Below are 17695 nucleotides of genomic sequence, written 5' to 3' on the forward strand. Positions count from 1 at the left end.
ATTGCTCTAAGGCTGTGTATGGTATTACATTTTAAAGATAAAAGGACAAATTCAAAAACTTCTTAAGCGGCTTGAAGCATCAACACTGAGTCTCTGAGAAACTCCTGCTTTGAGTTTATCTCACAAAATAAAGCTGAACTACACTCATCTTCCCTCTTTAAGAAATTCAGTGCCCCGTCTTTCGAATGTCAACAAAAACAGCACACACACACATGCACACACACACCCTCTCAAACACACATACATGCACACACATTTTGCAAGGAAGGTGGGACCTAGGACCATCTGTCCCCTGCCTCTTCCCTGGTGGGGGGTACGGGCCCCTTTGCAACGGCGGCCGTGTCCCCGGGGTGCCGGCTTCCTGGGCCCGGCGGTGCTCTCTCCGCGGGGCGGGGGGGTTCACATTACATCTGAGCCGGGAGTGTTCGTGTCCCTGGGGGGTGGGTTCTGGTCCTTGCTCCTGAGCGCTGGGCCCCGCCAAATTTCCAACTGTGGCCGAGCCTGGTCGGGCCATATTTACAACACCCCTTGTGGGCCCTCTTTTTTCCCCGGGGTTCCCCCCTCTTGGGCGGGGGCGGCGGGCCCCTGCCTCGCTCCTCTCTGGACCAACCGTGGGCCGGGCGGATGGCTGCCTGGAGTGCGGAGCGGGTCTCCCTTGGGGGGTCCTGGCTCGTACCTGGGGTTGGGGCGGGGGGATGCCCGGAACTCCTGGGTGGTGGTGGGGTGCTCGTCTGGGGCTGTGGGCGTCCTTCTCCGGTGGGGCCCTGCGTTGGGTTCTCCCGGCGCGGCGGGGGGGCTGCTCTCCTGGTTGGGCTGGGGCGGCGCTCTCTCTCCCTCCGTGCCTCCCTGCTCTCTGGCTCTGGGGGCCTTGCGGCGGTCCTGCTGCCTCTGGCCTGGGTGGCGGGCTTGGTCGCCCGGGCGGCGGTTGTTCCCTGCCGGTTCCCGTGTGGCGTTGGGGGGATTCCGGCTGCCGCTGCTGCTGCGGTGGGGGTCTTGGGGTGGGGATGGCTGGGCACTCTCCCTCCTTCTTTCCACGTTCCACCATCCATTTTAGAAGAACATAAACACTCACCTGAGCACAGGTGTTAGCTCACCTTTGCACTAACGGTTTGCATGACTGAATGACTGAAATATTTCACACTAGTTGGTTTTAAGGCATAAGTATGCGTGTGAACACTATCTGTTTTGTGTGCATGTCGACATGTGGACATTTTTGCAGCTAGCAGGTGTGTTTATAACATTTGAGTGTGTGTGTGGGCAGGCTCCGCCCTTTTTGTACTACATTTGAACCTTACCATAATGATTAACAACCAGTAAACTTGTTGCTTTATGCTGCTTCATGGTCTTACCCCCCTTCCCTTCCTATTATCACCCTCCTACTCCCCCCTCTCTCTATCGTCCCTCTCTCTTCTTCCCCTCTTTCCTTTTCCGTCCGGTCCAACACCAAAGATTTTCAGACATGATTGAAATTAATAAAGTTTGGCCTCAATTACAAAAGGGGTTTATCCGGACATACCTTTGGTTTGTCTGAAGATTAATAACCCCTCTTGTTAAAGTAAAATCTGTCCAACACAAGAGGCCCTCAGCTCTCATCTGTCTGCCCAGCTGTTGGACAGGACAAGTTGAAAAAAAAAAAAAAAAAAAAAAAAACAGCAACCCTCAAATGTCTAAAAAAGTAAAAAAGTAAAAACTTTAGGTTAAAAAAAATTGAATAAATTCTGAAATGTGTGGCGTCTTTTTAAGATGACAGCCTGACTGTTCAGGTGCTCCACTCACATAGTAGTATGTGTTCCAGTCTGTGGCTGCAGGGTGAGCAGGTGTGACGGGGGTTGGAGCTGCCGCCGCCGGGTGTGGCGCCCCCAGGAAGCCTGGCATCAGAGGCAGGGTGCTGTAGGCTGGCAGTACGGCGGCGGCCGGCAGCACGGCTGGAGGAGGGGCTGCACCGTTACTGACCGTGTGCAGGGAGACCCCCAGAGGCTTACAAACATCCAACTCCTGCAAGGAAACCACAAGTAACTGAGCTCAATTAGGTACTTCATTTTTTTCTTTTTTAAGACGATGACTTTTCTGCCCTCTTGTGGTCATTCAGGGACAGCTCAGACGTTTATCTTTGCCGTTTATGCTTTTTCTGCTCAGATTAACCTTTATCTTTAATTAGATAGCACTATTTATTTAGCACAAATAAAACTCAAAGCTTTTCTGAGTTTGATGCTTGGAGTATTCCAGTCACATCTTCACCTCAACACCGGCTCAACTCAATGGACCAGAATGCAACTTGGCTGTGTAAGAATAAATATTTAGGCCAATCCAAATAAAACATCAATATACAAACCACTTTTGAACTTCCAAATAGCTTTAATACAAACATGTACTTGAATCCTCCCAATCTAAGCATCCACACACAGCAGAGAGCTTGGAGCAGACTGATCCCGGTGTGAGGCGGGTGCTGAATGGTGACGGGTCCCTCTGGAGGATCAGTGACTCACAAAGAGGTCAGACTCCAATTGAAAGCCAGCAATACAATACAATACAATACATCCAGTGATGAGATCTATTGACTAAGGTTGGACACTTCCATGCATTTGAACACTGTTGATGGTTCGACTCCTTCACCAAGCGGATACAGTGGTGCAAAAAGAGTATTTGTCAGTCACTGGTTCTGCAATTTGCCTCACTTGAAATGATGATAAAGTTCTGTGATCTTCATCATAGAAACACTGGAACTGTGAGAGACAGAAGGTAAAAAGAAATCCAGGAAATCCCATTGTGAAATATTTATTTGCACAATCTCAAGGAGGAGAGGGAGAATCCGATGGACCACCATGGTCTGAATGCCATTGGCTGTTTGAATCTTTACACGTTACTTCATTGCGGTGGGTTTAAAAGTTCTTCAGTTAACCAGGAGTTGAGATGCCTACTCAAAATAGACCTCTGTTTTTCTGTCTTTTTCACTGGATAACAAAAAGTTCCCACAAAGCACTGCGTTACCTGTCTTGCAGACGTTTCCTCTTGGCTGAAGGAAAAACATCTTGAACTTCATCTCAAAGGCTTAAGGTCCATATCTGTCCTTTCAGGCCGTTCACACAACACAGCCTGACCATCAGTCTTCAGTGATTGACGCCACAAATTCTGGAGCTCTCTTCCATTATTGGGGGGATTTATCTTCTATCAACCCCATCTATTTGCACCACCCACCTCCTTGAGCAGGCATTCTCTGCTTGATGTCCTCTTCAGGGCCATCAGTTTGCAGAAATTAGCCTCCACTGAAGATTCAAAAATCTGGTTTACTTTGAAATATCCAGAGAGAACACATCACACAACAACAGCCTACTATAGACTGAGGTTAATTTCTTTTGACATCTCACTGCTGCATTTTTTTCTCCCAGGAACTCAGGAATGTGTTAACCCTTCATCTGTTCTTGTCGTGAGCCTCATTTGGAGGCGAGTTGTGATGAAAGTATCTGGTGAGAAACTAAACCCCTGTAGTTTGCCCACCGCTGTTTCTGAGGATCCATGAAACATTTTTGCTCCTTTATCCAAAGATCCACACTGGCAGCAAAATATTTATATAATATTAAAAGAAGGAAAATAATAAAAACAACAATAACTAGCTTTTCCATGTTTACAAAAAAACATAGTATATTTTCAGACCCTTTCTCAACAAGAAACATTGTGCTTACTGTTTCCAGACGATGTTCAGATGAAGAAACTATCAATTTTAGATGTATTGGATAGTAGAGGTCAATACACTCTAAATCAGTGCTCTCCAAAACTCTTCAGGCTACAGACCGGTTTAATGTCAGACATCCTTTTCACGGACCGGTCTGAACGGGGACAAAGATGGCATTTAATATTTCTTAGCTTCCAGTTTCTTAAAAACCTATTTTTCTCATTAAAATGCAACAACAAGAAATTCAGTTTAACAAAAATCTGAAAACATTAGAAGAGTTTTTTTTTTTTTGCAGATGACGAGGATTTGGTGAAGGAAAATTATAGATTTGTAGAAATTCAATAAAAGTTACATTATAATTTTCTTTTCCATAAAATGCCATTAAAACATTGAGAACTCAATTCAAGCTCAGATCATCTTTCAGAGCAACATGATTTTCTATATTTTGTTTTTACATAGATCCTGATTCGTTGTGTTTCTATTTTTAACACAGGAACATTTTATAATGCTAAAGTTTCTTAACAGTTACCTGCTTCATTCACCACTAATCTCCCTTTTACACGTTTTTTTGCTTCCTCCCACTCCTTTTCAAGCAATCTATTGATAATTTATTTACCAGTAGATAGTCTTTTTTGACAATCTAAATATTTAAGAGTCTGATTATATTGGGAACTATAAACAAAAGAGCTAATATGTTCATTAATGCTTGATAGTAGCAATTGAATTATTTACTACTGTATGTGAATGTATGCGTATTTTCCAATCAATTTTTATGACTAATCATCCTGTGTTTGATATATCTTTGGATAGATATACATTTCTATTGTTTGTATTGTTTTTGTATTATTTCTGCTTTAATTGCTTGAAATGAACATTTTCCAAAGTTTTTTTCCACACTGGTTTTGAAATGTTTTGCAAAGACAATTGAAAACATTTAACTATGTTCTCTTACCTGGCAGAAAGAACCATGTGTTCAGAGCAGTCTCTGGATATCTGGAAACATAGCCTATTAAATTATAAAAAAGCTCTGCGTAGAGCTAGAAGCCAGTACTATTCAACCTTAATATCAGAGAATGGAAATAATCCAAGATTTCTTTTTAGCACTATAGCTAAATTAACTCGCAGTCAGAGCTCAGTAGAACCACATGTTCCTGTTTCTCTCAGCTCTGATGATTTTCTTACATTTTTCGACAGTAAAATCTCAAATATTAGACATAAGTTAAATCAAGTTATTCCTACTATCAGCCCAGAGCAGGCTGAACCGGTAGAAGTGGAGGCATCCATAGAAACCTCTGTAACATTAGACTGCTTCACTGCTGTGGATCAAGCGGAAATAACATCAATTATTACGTCCTCCAAATCCTCAACGTGTCTGTTAGACCCAATTCCCACTAGACTTTTTAAAGAAACTTTTCCCCTAATTAATGATCCCATATTAACAATGATAAATGCCTCTCTGGAAACGGGTTACGTGCCACAGTCTTTTAAATATGCAGTTGTTAAACCTCTTCTGAAAAAGCCCAGTTTGGATCCTAGCATCTTGGCCAACTATAGACCGATATCAAACCTGCCCTTTATTTCTAAAATCCTAGAAAGAGTTGTAGTTAAGCAGCTTTACTGCCACCTACAGGACAACAGCCACTTTGAAGACTTTCAGTCGGGGTTTAGACCTCACCACAGTACGGAAACTGCACTAGTTAGAGTCTCTAATGACTTGTTATTGGCCTCAGAAAAGGGACTACTTTCTATTCTGGTCCTGTTGGACCTCAGTGCAGCCTTTGACACTATCGACCACGGTATTTTACTCCATAGACTAGAGCAGGACATAGGGATCACAGGATCTGCTCTCCAGTGGTTTAAATCCTATCTGTCCGATAGGTATCAGTTCGTTAATGTAAATGGCCATTCCTCTCAGTGCACTCGAGTCAACTATGGAGTCCCACAGGGCTCAGTCTTGGGACCGATCCTGTTTACGCTTTATATGCTACCCCTAGGAAACATAATCAGGAAACACAGCATTAATTTTCATTGTCATGCCGACGATACGCAGTTGTATTTATCCATGAAGCCTGACCAGAATGACCAGATAGAGAAACTGAACGCCTGCATCAGTGACATCAAGACCTGGATGACAATTAATTGCCTCCTCTTGAACCCAGAAAAAACTGAGGTCATTATACTTGGTCCTAAAAACCTCAGAGATACTCTGTCTGCTCAGATAGTCTCCCTGGATGGCATAAGTATAGCCCCCAATTCCACAGTTAGAAACCTTGGGGTTTTACTTGACCAGGATTTATCATTTAAGGCTCATATATCTCAGGCGTGTAGAACTGCCTTTTTTCACCTGAGGAATATTGCTAAGATCAGAAATATATTTTCTAAGAGTGATGCTGAAAAACTCATCCATGCATTTGTTACGTCGAGGCTGGATTACTGTAACTCCTTGTTAGCAGCGTGTCCTAAGAGTTCCTTAAGAAGTCTCCAGCTTGTTCAGAATGCAGCAGCTAGATTGTTAGCTGGAACTAGCAGAAGAGATCACATCACTCCTGTGTTAGTTTCGCTCCATTGGCTCCCAGTTGATTCCAGAATCAAGTTCAAGATCCTCCTGTTAACCTATAAGGCCTTACATGGAATGGCCCCGTCCTATATTAAGGACCTCATAGTCCCTTACCAACCAATCAGAACACTTCGCTCGCAAAATGCAGGACTGCTTGTGGTTCCTAGAATTAGTAAAAGTACGGTTGGAGGTAGAGCGTTTAGTCACCAAGCCCCTGTCTTATGGAATAAACTCCCAGCTCATGTAAGAGAGGCCGATTAAGTTTCTACATTCAAAGTTAGACTTAAAACATTCCTCTTTGGACAGGCTTATTGTCAGACTAGTTAGTATTCAGAGATTATTTAACTTAATGTTAATTTGTTTAAATTAAACTTAATAATAACTATTTCTTTTAAAAGGCTGCTAGAAGTTGAAGCTGGGGTAACTATGGTGCACTGGGGTTCTGTCCTCTTTCCTTTTTTTTACTTCTACCCTTCCTCTCCTCTATTCTTGATCATAATTTATCATTTAGTTCTCCATGCCTCTGTTTGGTGCAGTGCGATTCATGTATTGTCCCTCTTTTCCTCTCCCCTCCTGGGGAGTGGGAGTGCTTCCAGACTCCAGTTGGCTCATCCGTGCTCCAGTTCCTGACCGTTTACCTCGCCTTTGCTCCTGCTCCTACACCTGGCTGTGGATCCTGCCTCTGGCTCATCTCTGGCTCGTCTCTGCTCTGTACCTGACCGAGTACCTCACCTCTGCTCCTGCTCCTACACCTGGCTGTGGTTCCTGTCTCCGGCTCGACTCGCGCCTTTGACTGTCTCCACAACCACGGCTGGATGAAGCTCGTCTGCTGGACTTTTATATATGTAGTTGTAGATTTAGATAAGTTAATTCTTCTCTAAGAGTTCTGGTAAATCGCCTGTCCGTCCTGGGGGAGGATCCCTCCTTCATGTGGGCACCCCTGAGGTTTCTTCGTTTTTTCCGGAATCCGTTTTTTTTGGGAGTTTTTCCTTACCGCGAAGGGGGGTCTAAGGGCAGGGATGCCAGTATAGCATAGTCAGTTTGTTAGTTCATTTTAGTATTTTTCTATTGAACTCTTTGTATTCGTGATCCTTTTGATTTCATGTTTTACTTCGAAGCCCATCGAGACGACTGTTGTTGTGATTTTGGGCTATACAAATAAAATTGAATTGAATTGAATTGAATTGAATTGAATTGAATGTGTGTCAGCTTGGGTGGTTTTGAATCTACCTCAACTCAGGTTTCTTATGGGGTTCCACAAGGATCGGTTCTAGGGCCACTTTTGTTCTCTCTGTATCTGTTACCCTTAGGGTCAATCTTGAGGAAGCACAGCATTTCTTTTCACTTGTACGCAGATGAACGCCAGATCTATCTGCCGTTAAAAAAAGATGATCTCTCCATGAAGCAGCTCCTGTCATGTCTTCAGGACATTAAGGACTGGTTGGCCCTTAGCTTTTTGAGTTTTAATGAAAATAAAACAGAAGTTCTATTTTTTGGACCAAGTGATTTTAGTGAACCTTTCCAAGTTGATTTGGGTCCCTTGACTAACTTTTTAAAAACAAATGTTTCTAATCTGGGTTTTAAACTGGACAGTCATTTTAAACGGGATCAGCAGATAAACTCAGTGGTGAAGTCAAGCTTTTTTCATCTTCGCCAACTTGCTAAGGTAAAACCTTTTTTAACAGCTGCACATTTTGAAACAGTAATCCGGCTGGATTACTGTAATTCTCTGTATGTTGGACTCAGCCAGTCGTCTCTTTCACGTCTCCAACGTGTTCAAAATGCAGCTGCCAGTCTCCTGGTTGGAGGACGTAAGAGAGACCACATCATGCCAATTTTAGCATCGCTCCACTGGCTGCCTGTGCATTTTAGAGTTCACTTTAAGATTCTTTTATTTGTTTTTAAATCTTTACATGATCTTGCCCCGCTGTACCTCTCTGAACTTCTCTCTCCTTCCTCGCCAGCCCGGTGCCTCAGATCAGCTGATCAGCTGCTTCTGGAGGTACTGGGGTCCAGACGGAAGCTCAGAGGGGACAGAGCTTTTGCTGTCGCTGCTCCAAAGCTTTGGAACTCTCTGCCACTGTCCATAAGAGAAGCTTCATCACTGCCCATTTTTAAAACACGCCTGAAAACCCATTTTTATGCTCTGGCTTTTAATACAACATGAGACTTCTGTTATTGCTGTGTTGTTTTTATTGTTTTTATCTCTCCATTTTTAATCTTGTGTTTTAAGATGTTTCAGTGTTTGTTTTCTTCATTTCTCGTGTTCAGCACTTTGTGTCAGCTGCTGTTGATTGAAAGTGCTATATAAATAAAGATGAGTTGAGAGTTGAGTTGAGTGAGCGTTCGAGTGCACAAACCTTGCTAGGAAAGGCCTGAGTAGCTGTTGCAGGTTGCGAGTAGTACTGAGTGACGGCTTGCATGTAGGAACTATAATCTCCGTAGGAGGATGTTGCAGAAGCCTGGAGCACAAGAACACTTCATTATAAACCATAAAAGAATGTGAAATTAAGATGCAGATTTCAAACTAGTGCTCTTTTGTTCTCCTAAAAAACACAGAAAGTAATTCTTGCAGGATTTTTTTTTCTCCGTTTTAACTTCCTAAAATCAGTCATCAGTCCAGTTTTATTGGCTGTGTGCTCTGGGAGCCCTTCAGCCTACCTACCTGTGTGTGCTCCTTGCTGTAGTCTACAGCTGTGCCGTCCTGCTGAGGAGCAGTGCTGTAGGTGTGAGCCTGGGCTGCTTGATAGTGCTGGTACCACTGCTGCATGGCATCCTGTCACACACATCAGCAAGCGACAAGTGAGAAGGAACAGAGACGACAGAGCCCGTTTGCTCAGTAATCATCTAGTCTTTGCAGAGTTTTACGCCTCCTTCTCTACGTCGTTTTCTTTGTTTGTCACTCTAAAGCCATTGTTCCAGCTGACAGTTAGTCCCCTTCCTCTGTCTGGATTGTTCCACACAAATTAAAGCAACCATTTATTGGTTATCTAATGGTGACCTATTTGCTTAGAGGAGTTTATTGTAATTACCATTTAAGCTGCTGCAAACATCAGATGTGTCACTTGCTGGACAACTAGTACAAGTGGAGAAAATAAAAACAGCTCGACAGGAGGGAGAAAAAAATGAATAAAGGATGAGAGGAGCAGAAAAACAGCCAGTAGGCAGTCTCCATGACTTCTTTTCAGTGGAGGGGTAGACAAAAGAGAGGAGCAGGGACAGATGGAGACTCGCAGAGCTTCCTGCCAAATCCACTCTCATTTTGTCTGTCCAAATATCCAAAATTATTCGCATCTCTTCCACGTCCCTAACTTGCCTAGTTAAAGATCGCTGTTGAACGCTCTCACACACTGAAGACCCATCTGTGTTTACCTGTGTGTAGGCCTGGTTGTACTGGCTGTAGTCAGCGGAGGCATCAGGAGTGTAGGGGGGGGCATTTGCGGCTGCACTGTGGGGAAAGGGGCTGGAAACCTGAGACACAACCGGAGCAACGGAGCTGCTGTACACCCCAGAGCTGGGCGGCCCTCCCTGAGCCTTGTTTCCCACGGCGCCTGTGGAGGCAAACGTGCAGGAGGCACGGTGAGCACAAAGCTCTGCAAACACTCCACTGAGGCTTTGCGGTGTGCCTTCCACGTCAATCATTTATTTCTGTTGGTTATGAAGTTGGTTGTGATAAGAAACATGACAAAAAACAAACTAAAACTCGAACCAAAGTCGAACCAAACTAAAAATTACAAAAAAAACATCCATGTCTTAGCCACCAGATGGAAGCGTCTGGACTGAACCACAGGCTCACCTCATGTGGCAGAAACAGCACTGAATTGCCTTTGCACAGACACAAGACCTCTGGGGGAGTTAACTGTGGATATTTTGGGTGTCCACTGAATCTGGCTTGTCAGTTTTTACACTGAGCTATGGTTGGGGGGGTGGGGGTGTCCTGCTACCGTCCAGGAGTGCCTTTGTGACAATGTTAAGGTGGGTGGTGGTTGTCAAAACAGCATCTGCATGTATCCAGGCCTTGGAGAACATCACATGGCTGGGAGAGTAATCACTTCAGCTGTTTTAATGTCGCGCCTGATTGGAGTGCATATTCCCCGCCGGCACAAATAACTGGTGCTTACTGTCACTCTTTCTTTGGAGCTCTGAGGCTGTGACAGGGAGGGGGGGGCAACGAAGATGGCATATTTAGCCATCAACATGTGGCTCCAAAATCATCAAGTGGATCCAGAATCTGACTCATGTGCTTTCAGAGAGTCTGCTGGGTAACTGCAACTGGATGAAAAAGCAAGCTTGGGGCTTTTAAATCCTTAAACATACAGCCAGTTTTCTTTTGAGCCCTAAATTATTACAATCTTTAAGCATTTAAAACTGGAGATGTCGGAAACGACACATAAATAACACATACCGTGACTCAGCCACAATTTATGCGATCATCGAATTAGCCGATTCGGACACGGAGAAAAGCTGCTTCTCATATCGGCTTTGCATCGATATGAAACAGGTTACTAACGTAAAGTGTTGCTCAATGGGGGAAAGCTGCCTTTTTGGGAAAGAATCAGCTGATTTACATTGATTGCGTGCGCACCTCACTGCTTTTCTTAACGTAAGGCTGCTTTTCTCCACTTCAGAATCCGCTGGAATTTCGTTAATTGCGTAAATGGTTGAAGAGTTTATCTACGGACAAACCAGGCTACATTTTTACATTCTTGAAAGTGCAGTGTAAACACCCATGGTGTAAACACTCAAGGTTTTTACACTGGACAAGCAAGGAAGGTCTTCTTTTCTGCTTTTTACTAGCGCACATCTGCCACCTACAGTTGGAACAGGCTTGGTGCGAATCTTGCTCCAGGCTTTTTTTTTTTCCACAGATCTATTATAATATAAAAGACTTTGTGCCGGTTCCAGTCAGTTACCAACAGCAGTTATGAATTTCTCCTCCATGATTTATTTTCAGACGTTTGGTACTGTGTATTTAAAGAGCCATCATCTATACGTCACTGCCAAATCAGAGTCCCTGATTCGTCAAAGTTTGTCCGAGATGGTTTAACTTTCAATGTGTGTTCAATTGTTGCCCGTTTTGTATGTAGAACCCAAAAACTGTCTTAAAAATGTGCGTAGATATGTGTGAATGCAAGAGCTTTGAACGCATAAGCCCTAAACGCGCATTTAAGTGCGTTTATCAGAGTTTACGCTGGAAGTGACCGCTTGAACGCATGTTGCCGAGGGCATCGTGAACGTAGCTTTATGGTAGTTGAGAACAATGTAGGTAAAGCTCCAGTGTTAAAAGAATAAATCAACCTATAAAAATCTGGTTTTCCCCTTAAAAAAACTCTTGTTTACATCAACAACAGGCCAAAAGTTAATGTTTGTTTCCCATTTTTGCTATAGTCACCTTGCAGAACGACTCCTGGCATCACACTGGCCAAGTTCAGGTAAGGATTAGAGGGCAGCCTGACTTCTTTAGGAGGTTCTCCTAACAAGGAGCTCTGACCACTGCTTCCCTGAGAAGAGAAAAATGGATTAAAAAACATTTATATGTATTAAAAAAAACTGCTTCTTTACTTTGCATCTTTGTCATTCTCTTTTTAAGCAGATTTAGGAAGTACTCAAAATAATCAACACACGGTTTAAATTTTTAATTTTATGAGCTGCTGAAGAGGCTGCACAGTCGTTAATTACACTTTCTCTCCATTAAAAGACTTCACAGAAGACAGCACTGGGAGGGGAATCCTTTCCCTCAAGAACTTAAGCACTGTGATTATCTCAATACACCGGCTTATAGCGAATCATGATGTTCAAATGGCGTAGCGGCGCTGTATTTAATCAAGACCTAGTCAAGGAGAAAGCGAAAGCAAGTGAACAGTCGGGTGGGCACGAGCTGTCAGAGCAGAGACGGCAGCGGGAGGAGAGAAAAAAAGCATGCTGCTGTAGCACAAAATTGGGTTAGACAGTCCTGTATTATGAGAATCGCTGGTATGAAGAGTCCACCTGGGACAAGAAAAACATTGGAAAATATACAAAAGGAAACACCATAAGAGAAGGGCCGTTGAGGATATGTATGCTCTGAGCTTTCCATCGGGAAACCTCCACTAACTTCATTCTGAAACCAAATTAGCGAATAAAACAAACAGAAATGCCAAATGTTGGATGGCTGTCAATCCAAATGATAAAAATAAAAAAGTTAAAACAATTTGTTTAACAAAACTTAGTGCAGCCAGGACAAAATCTGCACTTTCAGGGTCCGAGTCCTGGAATTGCTGCTCTCAGCACCCATGCAGCAGCCATGAATACAGACTTTTGTGCAAAAGTGGCTAAGGTATCGCTGTAATCATGGTTTTTGTGCACGTAGGGTTGGTGTTGCAGTTCAGGGGAAAATCAAAATCTTCATGGGAAAAAATATGCAACACTGAAACTATTAAGTGTTACATGGACAACACAAAATGTATCAGCCTTGTACCGCATAATGATCATGGGTGTTCTGATCTTGATCAAAAGCCAAATGGCAGATCCTTTTTAAAAATGTTATTTTTTTCATTTTTATTCACGAATCAGAACAAATGCACTCATGTCTAAGCAAATAAAAATAAAGTAAAGAAAATAAGCAGTTGCTTCTGTTCCGACACAAGAAAAAGAATATTATTATTTAGATTTGACCAATTTTAGGGCTGCCTTCATAGCATTGAACATGCAATTGTTCAACTCCAATGTTAAAGCTCGCCATATTATGTATAGTTTTTTAAAAATAAAATAATTTGGCTTTTTATTTACTAGAGATCTAAAGGATACAGAGACATATCCAAAAATCGAGTTAGTTAAGAGAGTAACAGCCGTATGGGTTGAAAACCACAGATACAAACAAGATTATGTTGGTAAAACAGTATAAAACCAATCGGGAATATTCATCTTCTAAACCAAAATTTCAGTATCAAACTTTGTCAGTTTCTTCTTCTGTTGTATCTCTACTGTTTGTCTTTTTATTACATGGTCCCAACAAAAAGACGTCCAAACTCAAGTTTGCTTCTACCAAGTCGGGTCAGTTGGCTGAATGTCAACCACAGCGAGGGATGTGTGTTGTGTGAGCTAAACATATGATAACCCTGTTTTTTTACTACACTTTAGACAATACACAAACCAATATGTTTAAACCTGTTATCTCAAAGACATTTTGTTTTGTTGATTAACATAAAAGTGCCAGATAGAAAAGAGCCAAATGAATTCAAATATCTAAGGTAAAAGAACTGGACTGTTTCATAAAGCTACAAAGTTAGTAGAGTCCTTTATGTATGGATTTGTGGAACATAGGGAGATGAATACTGAATTATGTGAGATCGATTATTTACTTTATGTATGCTGTATGTTGGAGTTTGCTTTCAGACAGATGGATTTTCTCCTGAAATGAATACAATTAGTCCATCCTATTTTTCGGCTGCTGCTCTGGCTTCTAAGGCAGGTCCATCGTTATGATTGGAAAGATTTTGACCAGAATTCCCCTCCAAAAGATAACCAACATTTCTTCTTCGTGGAGAGGACCCACATGCACAGACCTGCTGCTTTTATGAGTGTGCCCACATTCCACTGCAGGATTCACGATGGCTGCTGGCAGCTGGAAACTCTCTTCTATCTTTTTATCTCATTTTTTCACATCTGTTCTTCTGATGGATAAAACGTTAATAAATTTTGTTTAAGAAAAAAAATATAAATATCTCAAAGGCTTCAAGCTCATGTGAGGAGCTGCTAATGTACAGATTTGAGTAAATAAAATCTTCATCTAGTTCGATATCTGATTCATTTTTTTTTAACCGGCTCTCCATTATATTATTTTAAGCAGTCAATCTAAAATATATTTTAGGGTTAATAGCGACTGAATCTTTCATAAACAAATAACCTGAGCAAGGTCAAAACAAAAGAATGAAGATTTGCTAATCCAGTCCAATTTGAAGCCATACAGAAGGATGTTTGAGCACCTTGTGGAGTTCTATATAAGCAGCTTCTGTTTGTAGAGCTTACCATGTTAGGCAGGCTGTTGCCTTCTGAGCTGCTGTGCTGGCTTGTTGATGAATAAACTCCTCCAGGGTGTTTAGGTGGAGGCGGGCCAAGGCCTGAGTTACTCATACCCAAGGAGTAGCTTTGTCCCTGCAGCTGGGAGCTCACCATCGTCCCAGGGGGAACCGGCTGCTTGTCGCAGGAGGAGGAGGAGGAAGGAGTGGAAGCAGGGAGGGTTGTGGACCCAGAATGAGATATGTTTTGGTCTCCAGCGCGACACTGCAGGTACGGCATCACACCCGGAGTTGACACTAAGCCTGTTGTATTGTGGGTAGACACTGGCACCGACTCCTGGCTCAACTCTGAGAGAAAAGCAAGAGGGTGGGGGGTGTTAAAATAAGAAAGCAAAGGAAATGAATGAGGAGAGAGGAGAATATGTACTGGTAAAGATAAGAAAGACATGAGGCAGTGTGAAGCAAGTTAAGTAAAGGAAATAAAATGACGTAAAGCAATGCGAGGAGAGATACCAGGGGCATTTGTGGAAAAAGTTTGCATTGATGGAAGTCAGCGTCCGTCTCCTCTGGACAGAAACAAATGGCTCGTACGGCTGGAACCTGAGAACTGAGCGCGGCCGTCTCTGTGAAGCCCGCCGCAATATCTGAGAGTGGCTTTCCTGCTCATACATCATCACTTATCATTTTCATTTGCAGCCGAGCACTTAGCTGCACACACCCACTATCTTCCTCACTTCAGGGTTTAATAACACAAATATCTACACGCACACTGCTGTGCATAAGTGTAAAGGCACAAAAAACATACACACTAGTATCAACTAACACACAATCATACTCATTACAAATCCAATAACGCTGTGAAAAATAGCCTCAATCGCACAATAAAAAGAAGCTCCAACAAGCCCTGAGCGAACATTTCCAGCAAATCCTCCTAAAAGCGGCACATTATGCATGCAGAGGCAAAACCGCAGCACACAATCAGTGAAATATAAATATCTATACATTGAGAGATAAAAAAAGGAAAGGCTTTTCCTAACTTGATATCTGAGTTATAAATGTTCAGCTGCATCTCGAGCAAATAGAGAAATTAGGGAGCCGTTTACCGTCAACAACAGTTGTCCCAATGCCAACATTTACACATCAGTGATCAATTTGGTAAATTGTATTTTATCTTTGGTATTTCTGTGGAAAAAAACTGTTGCGATTTTAGTTTTCTTTGCAAAAATGAATTCAAATTTTGTAAAAATAACCAAAACAAGTAGGACCTTTGTGAAAATACAACATTGTTTCTTTCAAAGGTGGAATCTGTTGACTCCAAGGCAGTTTTTATCAGTCGCTTTGGAAATACTCAAGACTTAAGGAAACCTGATGTTGGAGAGAAAATGTAAATCTAAAGATGAACCGAGTTGAATCTGGGCTTCTGTGTTTCAGATTCAAACCATTTTGGGAAATTGTCAGAAACAGCCAGACCGGAAAGCACTGCAACCACAAGGGAGTACAATCCAGTCCTTAATTATGACGGTCCCAGGTCTGGATAAATGGAAAAGGTTGTGTCAGGAACTAAAACCAAATGAAACACGCAAGTCACAAACAGAATCTTTTTACCGGATTGGTTTTGGACAGGGTTAACAAAGACCACCACTGCTGCTGTTGACCTACAGGGTGCCAGTGTAAAAGAGAAAAGCTGTCTGATGACCTATATGACAGGCTGGATGCAAAGGAGGGAGAAGTAGATCTATACAGATTAGAAGTGCTAAAAAGCAGAAATCAGAAGAATGTGCAAGTTAAGATGCGCAAGAACAGGGATGGAAATGTGTTGACAGGTTATACAAGTGTGATAGAAAGATGGACCTTTAAAGAGCTGATAAATGAGGAAAATGTTATAGAGCAGAGAGTAGAAGAGGTGGCTGTTGTAGAGCAGAGAGTAGCAATGATCAGTGGGGATGAAGAAAGAAGATGCTGAGGCTGAAAGAGGAGGACTGTAGATGTAGACAAAAAGGAGATGAAGGTGGTTGATGTGAGTGAGGAAGGAGGATGCAGAGGATAAGGTTAGATGGAGACAGACAATTCACTGTTTTGATCACTATATAGAGTAACCCAAATCAAAGAAGATCTGGAAGGAAGCCCCCAAAATATAGAGTTTCAAGGTTTTACTGTTCCATTTTTTCTGATCTAAAAAGAACAATAATCAGGGCGGAATACTTCCTTCTTAACGTAGCGGTAGTTGAAAAACCAAGAAACAAGTACGGACAGCACTCTTCATCTCGCTTAGAGGATCGTATGGGGGATTTTGAATATGTTCAATTAATCAATTTATGTATTTAAATAGATGTGAAGATGACTTAAATAATGGTTGTTCTTGTATCATTTGTTTTTTTTATGCTAGATAATCTACTTTTTCTATTACTGATGTTCCAAAAAAAAAAAAAAAAACAACTACCGGTATATTTATGTTATAGTAGAAAAATTAGGAAGTCTGTGGAACATTTATGTGTAAGACATGGATAAAAGAGCAGCATCAAGTGTTTAGGCTTTTAAAGCATCCTCAAATTAATTGGTGCTTATCAGAATGTAGTCCCTTTTGAGAAGCAGCCCCTTCCTCTCCCCAGTTGCTTCCTCTAGCTCTTTTAGATAAATACTTTTGTGAGAAACCATCTTTCCAGTGGGTCTAACATTGAATCGTCTCCCAGCAAAACACACTCCCCATTGCCAGGAAGGAATCCAGAAGGTATCCTGACCAGACACTCAAACCACTTCAGTTGAACACTCTGGATGTGGAACAGTCACCCTACATAATGCCCCACTCATATAAATGAATGATCGAGCTGCAGTTTAGTTTGACTCATTGTCTTGTTGAGAAAATTCCTAATGAAAGACTCAGAAATCTCAAAACCAAGATGTTCTTGCTAAATGTGATCACACCATCAGAAACACGTACACAATGCTGCAGTTGGCTACGTCTCTGCAACATGTGAGTTTTACACTCTCAGCAGAGTCACCAGTTGCTCACAAAAAGCATCCAGCTAGTCCCAGTTCTTAAATTTACAATCAAAGATGATGCGCAAACTGGTTCCATCTAGAGTCAAAAGTTATATTCATAGATTTAAACAGAAACTGCTGCTTTGCAAATAAAACTAAAGGCCTCAGTTTGACCCCATTTTGATAGAGTGATCATACGAGCTTATTTTTCTTGGCCCTGCAGCTGATGTTGAGGCAATTCTGCTCACCTGTTGGAGACTCTCCAAGGAGGCCTTTTCCCAGCGGCATGAGGCCCGGGGGCCGCAGGGACAAAGCTTTCTGCATCAGCAGTCTGGACGGGTCCCCAAGCAGACTGGAGACCTGGTGAGATGTGAAGGAGGGAAAGACGAGTTTAAAAGGAAATATAGTAAAAGGAAGAGTTGTAGACGCAAATAGGAAAATAATAACAGAAAACGATTTTAGGATGAGGAGAACACATCTGAATCTGAAGTG

General features: G+C 42.3%; 1 protein-coding gene across 1 annotated transcript in view; it reads right to left on the reverse strand.

Annotated features, from left to right (window-relative positions):
- raver2 (ribonucleoprotein, PTB-binding 2) overlaps positions 1-17695 on the reverse strand; it is an 86012-nt gene that overhangs the window by 3578 nt on the left and 64739 nt on the right. Inside the window, exons 9-15 of the mRNA XM_023954321.2 lie at positions 17452-17563; positions 14235-14572; positions 11620-11728; positions 9600-9778; positions 8893-9003; positions 8588-8689; positions 1777-1995 (exon numbers count right to left, since the gene is read on the reverse strand). Of these exons, the coding sequence (XP_023810089.1) occupies positions 1777-1995; positions 8588-8689; positions 8893-9003; positions 9600-9778; positions 11620-11728; positions 14235-14572; positions 17452-17563 (1170 nt within the window). The remainder of the gene's footprint in view (positions 1-1776; positions 1996-8587; positions 8690-8892; positions 9004-9599; positions 9779-11619; positions 11729-14234; positions 14573-17451; positions 17564-17695) is intronic.

The sequence above is a fragment of the Oryzias latipes genome, chromosome 4 (genome assembly GCF_053564925.1).
Source record: "Oryzias latipes strain Hd-rR chromosome 4, Olatipes_Hd-rR_3.1".
Classification (NCBI taxonomy): Eukaryota; Metazoa; Chordata; class Actinopteri; order Beloniformes; family Adrianichthyidae; genus Oryzias; species Oryzias latipes.